The 7,824-nt window shown below is 41.6% G+C and overlaps 1 protein-coding gene across 1 annotated transcript in view; it reads right to left on the bottom strand.

Annotated features, from left to right (window-relative positions):
- Window positions 1-1,194: 1,194 nt before the first annotated feature.
- PIGX (phosphatidylinositol glycan anchor biosynthesis class X) overlaps window positions 1,195-7,824 on the bottom strand; it is a 22,843-nt gene continuing 16,213 nt past the window's right edge. Inside the window, exon 7 of the mRNA XM_062181159.1 lies at window positions 1,195-2,795. Coding sequence (XP_062037143.1) covers window positions 2,652-2,795 — 144 coding nt within the window. The 3' untranslated portion in view covers window positions 1,195-2,651. The remainder of the gene's footprint in view (window positions 2,796-7,824) is intronic.

Raw genomic sequence — 7,824 nt, 5'->3', positions numbered from 1 at the left:
ATACCCACACACACTCTGAATAAGTTTAATAGTACTATGTTCCACCACCTAACCATATTCCAAAACCTTGTGTCAATGTTACTAAATTTTAACAGACTTTTATAAGCCCATTTTACTATTATTAATCCCATAGTGAAAGAAATGCTTGTAAAACATAGAATTATTTTATAAAGAAAATACAAAACTGAACTGGGTTGAAATTTTAGTCAATATCGAGCTCTAATGGGTTAGGTGTTTTGTGGAACAGTTAGCATACTCACATCCCAAATCACAGTATCTGAGTCTGAGTCCCCAGTCTGCTTCTAATCCAGCTTCCTGCTAACACAAGTTCCTGAGTCCCTGCCGCCTACATGAAGGACCAAGATGGAGTTCTGGGCTACTGGCTTTGGCTTGCCCAGCCCTGGCTATTATGAGCATTTAGGGAGTGAACCAACAGGTGGAAGACTTCTCTCTGTCACTCTTTCAAGTAAATAAAAACAACTGAAGCTTTTAAAAATCTCTAATAATATTTCTGCTTCATGGCACTGGCTTACCTTTTCCAATATTTAAGTCTCAAATATATTCTGAATAGAGCTGTTATGACTAGTCAAGCCATACAAGTCAAATTTTCCTAGGAAAGATTAATTCCCATAAAAACACTAAAATGTTTTAGAAAATTAAACAGATATAACATACACAATCATGTATCAAATCCCATTACTCTATACGAGACAATGCCAATACACCATAGTTCTGTTTTTTTTTTTAGGAAGCTTTTATTCAATAAATATAAATTCAAAAGTACAATTTTTGGATTATAGCAGTTCTTCCCTCCATACCCACCCTTCCACCCACAAACCATTCTACCTCCTACTCCCTCTCCCATCCCATTCGTCATTAAGATTCATTTTTAATTATCTTTATATATAGAAAATCAACTCTATACTAAGTAAAGATTTCAATAGTTTGTACCAACACAGATACACAAAGTATAAAGTACTGTTTAAAGACTGGTTTTACCGTTAATTCTCATATTAAGGACAGAGGTCCTATGTGGAGCAAGTGCACAGTGACTCCTGTAATTGATTTAACAATTGACACTTATTTATGACAGTGATCACCCGAGGCTCTTGTTATCAGCAGCCAAGACTATGGAAACCTGGCTTCTGTTTTAAAACATGCTTCCCCTAAAGTTTTGTTTGCTTTGTTTTCTGCTTTTTTTTTTTTTTTCTTATTTAATTTATTTGAAAGGCAAAAGGACAGACAAGACAGAGATCCCCATTCACCAAATGCCCCTAACAGCCAGGGACAGCCAGGCCAAAGCCAGGAGCCAAGAGCCAGGAATTCAATCTGAGTATCCCAGGTGGGTGGCAGGGTCCCAACTACTTGAGTCATGACTCTCTCCTCTGCAGAGTACACATTAGTAGGAAGCTGGAACTAGGAGCAAAGCCAGGACTCAACCACAGCACTCTGATATGGGATGAGGGTCGTCCCAAGACGTCTTAACTGCTATGCCAAACACTCACCTGGAAGTTTTATTTTTTAATTAGCCTACAGCACTTACTTTGTTTTCTAATTTTTTCTCATGTATAAATCAAGATCCTTTATTTAAAAGAAAATATCACCTGGCATTTCCATTTTTTAATAAATATAAAAATTAAGAAAATACAAGTATTCTCTTTAAAAACATAATTTTAATATTCTAACAAAATCAGTATGTGTACTAAAATAAGAACTAAAACACAGTACTCAGTTTCATCAAGCCCTTTACCAATTCATACATTAAAAAGAAATATGAAATTTAAAAAAAATGAAGATGCTTTAACAGATAATCCATTTTGATATTATTATTTCTTAGTGTCTTACTTCAATGATTCTTTTTGAAACTCTGGATGGTTTAATATTCTCATGAAATTAGTGTTTAAATAAACTTGACTTTCACTCCCATTATTTTGTTCTTATTTATAATGATTTTTTTCAATTTTTAGCTTAAATTCAAAGGTTTATACTCACAAAACGAGACTAACTTATCTCTAATACATAAATATTTTCCTATCTTCAATATAGATAAAGCCACAACTCAACAAGTGGAAATATTAATTTAACAAAATGGGAGCTGGCCCTGAATGTAGTAGGCTAAGCCTCCACCTATGGCACCAGTATCCCATTTGGGCGCCAGTTCCCTACTCCTCTTCTGATCCAGCTCTCTGCTTAAGGCCTGGGAAAGCAGTAGAGGATGACCCAAGTGCTTCGGCCCCTGCATGCGTGGGAGACCTGGAAGAAGCTCCTAGCTCCTGGCTTTGGATTGGCTCAGTTCCAGCCATTGTGGCCATTTGGGCAATGACCAGAGGATAGAAGATGTATCCGTCTGTCTCTCCCTCAGCTGTCTGTAATTCTACCTCTCAAATAAATAAACAAAATCATTTTTAAAAATTAACAAAATGAAGTTTCCTCTTTTGGCTTTTGATATTTGAGGTTTATCAAGGCTTTATACAGTAGAACACTAAATTTTGGAATTAACTGAGAATGAGTCAAGATTTCAGTTAGTAAACATAATTTTAGACATAAACAAAGACAAAAACAAAAGTAATGAGTTAACTGTAGAACAACACCTCTAGTCACAAATGAGTAGGGCTATTTAGTTTTATAGAAGGTATTTAACTGCATAAAATTTAAAGAGAAAAATGGCCGTATTTGAAAACGGCTATAAGGATCAGCACAGAACACAGGATTGTAATGAACAGAGTCACAAAACATACTAAAGAGGTATGAATGGTCAGTCCCACTGGAACCTGCAGAGTCACATTCTTAAATACCTATGGAGAGGAAGAGGGATGAGAAGTTAGAGACATTCCAAACGTACAATCTATGGTAAGACAATTTCTTAGATTCTTTAATTTCATTTTTCCCTTTCTTATTTCCTTTAAATATCTTTCAGCTCATTCTACAATACACATAACATTGTTCAAATGATCATTTCAGATCCAACAATTTATTTAAGTCACAAAATCAAACTTAATTTTCATCAGTTCTACTTTTTCGGCGTTTTGCCTAGAGTTCACTATCTTTTAAAAAGTTATAGCTCGAGGCCGGCGCCGCGGCTCAATAGGCTAATCCTCCGCCTTGCAGCACCGGCACACCGGGTTCTAGCCCTGGTCGGGGCGCCGGATTCTGTCCCGGTTGCCCCTCTTCCAGGCCAGCTCTCTGCTATGGCCCGGGAGTGCAGTGGAGGATGGCCCAAGTGCTTGGGCCCTGCACCCGCATGGGAGACCAGGAGAAGCACCTGGCTCCTGGCTCCGTGCTGGCCGCAGCGGCCATTGGAGGGTGAACAAACGGCAAAAGGAAGACCTTTCTCTCTGTCTCTCTCTCTCACTGTCCACTCTGTCAAAAAAAAAAAAAAAAAAAAGTTATAGCTCAAGCCGGCACCGTGGCTCAACAGGCTAATCCTCCGCCTGCAGAGCCAGCACACCGGGTTCTAGTTCCGGTCGGGGCGCCAGATTCTGTCCCGGTTGCCCCTCTTCCAGGCCAGCTCTCTGCTATGGCCCGGGAGTACAGTAGAGGATGGCCCAAGTGCTTGGGCCCTGCACCTGCATGGGAGACCAGGAGAAGCACCTGGCTCCTGGTTTCGGATCAGCACAGTGCACCAGCTGCAGCGCACCGGTGGCAGCAGCCATTGAGGGGTGAACCAACGGCAAAGGAAGACCTTTCTCTCCGTCTCTCTCTCACTGTCCATTCTGCCTGTAAAAAAAAAAAAAAAAAAAAAAAAAGGCTCGGAGCCAGTGCTGTGGCATAGCAGGTAAAGCCGCCACCTGCAGTGCCAGCATCCCATATGGGCGCCGGTTCAGATCTCAGCTACTCTACTTCCAATCCAGCTCTCTGCTATGGTCTGGAAATCGTAAGATGGCTCAAGTCCTTGGACTCTGCACCCAATGGGAGATCTGGAAGAAGCTCCTGGCTTCTGGCTTCAGATCAGCCCAGCTCCGGTTGTTGCGGCCATTTGGGGAGTGAACCAGCAGATGGAATACCTCCCTCCCCACCTCTCTGTAACTCTGCCTTTCAAATAAATAAATAAATCTTTTAAAAAAGAAAATTATAGCTCAACATCACCTCTATAGTCAGTATAAATATTTCCTCCATGTTTCACATTAGAATGTAGAAAATAATAAAACTATATATTCATTCCTATTTCGTGGTTTCTCTCCCTAAACAGTTTTCTAAAGCTTGTTATTCATAAATTGCACAACTGAATATGTCCTTTTCCAAGCTAGCAATGTGAAAGTTCTATATTCAACCTAGCTCCTAGCTTTTATTTTTTTTTTTTAAAGAATTATTTTATTTATTTGAAAGATAGAGTTACAGAGAGTTAGAGCCAGAGAGAGAGAGAAGTCTTCCATTCCACTGGTTCACTCCCCAAATGACCACAATGGCCAGAGCTGAGCTGATCTGAAGCCAGGAGCCAGGAGCTTCCTCCAGGTCTCCCACGTAGGTGCAGGGGCCCAAGCACTTGGGCCATCTTCTACTGCTTTCCCAGGCCACAGCAGAGAGCTGGACTGGAAGAGGAGCAGCCAGATGGGAACCGGCCCCTATATGCGATGCTGGCACTGCAGGCTGAAGCTTTAACCCACTGCACCACAGTGCCAGCCCCTCTATTTTTTTTTTTACATTTACTTAATTATCTGAATATCAGAGTTACAAAGAGAGAGAGGGAGAAAGAGCTTCATCCACTGGTTCACCCCCCGCAATGGCCAGAACTAAGCCAGGCCAAAGCCAGGAGTTTCTTCCAAGGTCTCCCACATGGGCAGCAGGGGTCCAAGCACTTCGGCCATCTTCTGCTGCTTTTCCCAGGCACATTAGCGGCAGATGAATTGGAAATGGAGCAGCTGACACACAAACCAACACCATATGGGATGCTGGCACTGCAGGCAGCGGCTTTACTCACTATGCCACAATGCTGGCCCCTAGCTTCTATTTTCTATTCTAACTCTGAAGTCAAAGGAGTTCAATCAGAAATCTACAGAAAATTTTATGCTTTCAAAGTAAGTTTTTAAAAAAATTAAAATTTAGGTAACTTAAAAATACAAGTATTTTGGCCGGCGCCGTGGCTTAACAGGCTAATCCTCCGCCTTGCGGCGCTGGCACACCGGGTTCTAGTCCCGGTTGGGGCGCCGGATTCTGTCCTGGTTGCCCCTCTTCCAGGCCAGCTCTCTGCTATGGCCCGGGAAGGCAGTGGAGGATGGCCCAGGTGCTTGGGCCCTGCACCCGCATGGGAGACCAGGAGAAGCACCTGGCTCCTGGCTTCGGATCAGCGAGATGCGCCGGCCGCAGCAGTCATTGGAGGGTGAACCAATGGCAAAAGGAAGACCTTTCTCTCTGTCTCTCTCTCTCACTATCCACTCTGGCTGTCTAAAAAAATAATAATAATAAAAATTAAAAAAAAATACAAGTATTTTTATTTTTCATTTATTTTCATAAATACCTGGATTATCATTTTATGCCCAAAAAGCACAGTTCCAACCCAATCTTTTACAAAGCTTTACCTGAAAATGATGCTTCAAAAAGTGGAACCTTCTTTTTTTTTAGATTTTTATTTATCTGAAAGGCAGAGTTACAGAGAGAAGGAGAGACAGAGAAAGAGGTCTTGCATTCTGTTTCACTCCCTAAATTGCTGTAACAGCGAGGGCTGGGCAGGTTGAAGCCAAGAGCCAGGAGCTTCTTCCGAGTCTCCCACATGGATGCAGGGGCCCAAGTACTTGGGCCACTTTCTGCTGCCTTCCCAGGTGCATTAGCAAGCAGCTAGATCAGAAGTGAAGCAGCTGGGTCTTGAACCAGCATCCATATGGGATTACAGCCACAACACTGTCCCCCAAAAGTAGCATCTTAAACAAACCTTGGAATAGAACACCACCTTAGCAATGGTCATCTATTCATCTATTTTTCAGGCACATAGAGGGTATTTCAGTAAGTTTATGGGAGTAGGCATTATGGCACAGTGGGTTAACCTGCCATTTAGGACACTGCATCCCATACAGGAGTGCCTGGTTGGAGCCTTCGCTACTCTGCACTTCCTATCCAGTTTCCTGCTAATATGCCTGGGAGGCGGCAGATCATGGCCCAAATACTAAGGTTCCTAACACCCACATGACAGACCCATATGGAGTTCCTGGCTCTTGGCGTTGGCCTGACCCAGCTCAGGCTGTTGAAGGCATTTGGGTAGTGAACCAGTGGATGGAAAATCTCTTTCTCTCCCTCTCTCTATCACTCTTCCTTTCAAATAAATAATAATTTTTTTAAAAAGTTAATGAAAAATGGGATTAAAGATGTTTATTTTAGCACAAAAAATTTAAATACATGTACATGAGCAAAAAGGTTCATGAAAAATGAATTTTATGAACAAAATGAATGGACTTTTACAGTATCATAAAAACCAGGTACCACATAGCATTGGCAATCTCAAAAGCAATTCTATGCTATGCAAGATATTAACACAATCATCTATCTTCTCAACTGCAGTTTAAAAAAGTTCTACAATACAAAAGAACAGTGCTTTAAAATAAAGCCTTCCCTGTAAATAGTTGACTTCTGAGCTGGCTAGTAGACAAACTCCTAACTAACCACCAAGAAATTACTTCAAACTTAAATATCCACAGTGGCACATATGAATAAACCCACCTTATGTTTATCTGACTGACAGTCATGGTGTCTGCTGGTTTAAATTTTAAATTTATTTTTGTAGCAAACTCATTTGATTCTTTGTAAATATAAACTAGAAGCGTTGGCGCTGTGGTGCAGTGGGTTAAAGACCCGGCCTGCAGTGTTGGTTTGAATCTTGGCCGCTCCACTTCCAATCCCACTTCCTGCTAATGCTCCTGGGAAAGCAGCGGAGTTTGGACCAAGTACATGGGCCCCTATACCCATGCTGGAGACCTGGAAAACTCTTGGCTTCTGCCTTTGGATCAGCTCAACTCTGGCCATTGTGGCCATTTGGGAAGTGAACCAGTGGATAGAAGACCCCCCCCCCCCCGTGTCTCTACCTTTTTTTTTTTTTTTTTTTGACAGGTAGAGTGGACAGTGAGAGAGAGAGAGAGACAGAGAGAAAGGTCTTCCTTTACCGTTGGTTCACCTTCCAATGGCCGCTGCGGCCAGCGTGCTGCGCTGATCCGAAACCAGGAGCCAGGTTTCTTCTCCTGGTCTCCCATGTGGGTGCAGGGCCCAAGGACTTGGGCCATCCTCCACTGCCTTCCCAGGCCACAGCAGAGAGCTGGACTGGAAGAGGGGCAACCGGGACAGAACCCAGTGTGCTGGCGCCGCAAGGCGGAGGATTAGCCTATTGAGCCGCAGCGCCGGCCTCTACCTCTTTCTGTAACTGTCTTTCAAATAAATAAAATAAACCTTCAAAAAACAACAACAAAAAAAAAAAACCTGTAAAAATGGTGACAAAGATTATGTCCTTCAACCAAAGTACTCTTTCAAGAAAATTAGGAAGAAAGAGAAACACGAACAGTAATATTACAACCACCAGTTAAAAGGAGACACATGAAAGAGGAACAAAAAGATAAAAAGAAAGACAAAAACAAAGTAAGCACATTATAAAGACTTAGCAGTTTACAGAGGGGAAAGTAGAAGACTGTGTTAACTAAAAGCTATGAATGTTCAAACAGCAGACCCCTAAGAAAAAAACACTGCTAATGAGGTTTTAATCCTATACCCAATTTAATAACTGAAAACAAATTTAATAACTGTAAACAAATAGTTATAAAACTATAAAACCAGCCTGAGTCGGATTACATTTAGGAATAAAATAACAAAAATACAACTGTCTGGAAACTTTACCATAGTTAAAAATAC

Source organism: Lepus europaeus, chromosome 2, assembly GCF_033115175.1.
Source record: "Lepus europaeus isolate LE1 chromosome 2, mLepTim1.pri, whole genome shotgun sequence".
Classification (NCBI taxonomy): Eukaryota; Metazoa; Chordata; class Mammalia; order Lagomorpha; family Leporidae; genus Lepus; species Lepus europaeus.
This window is presented reverse-complemented; position numbering and strand designations above follow the sequence as displayed.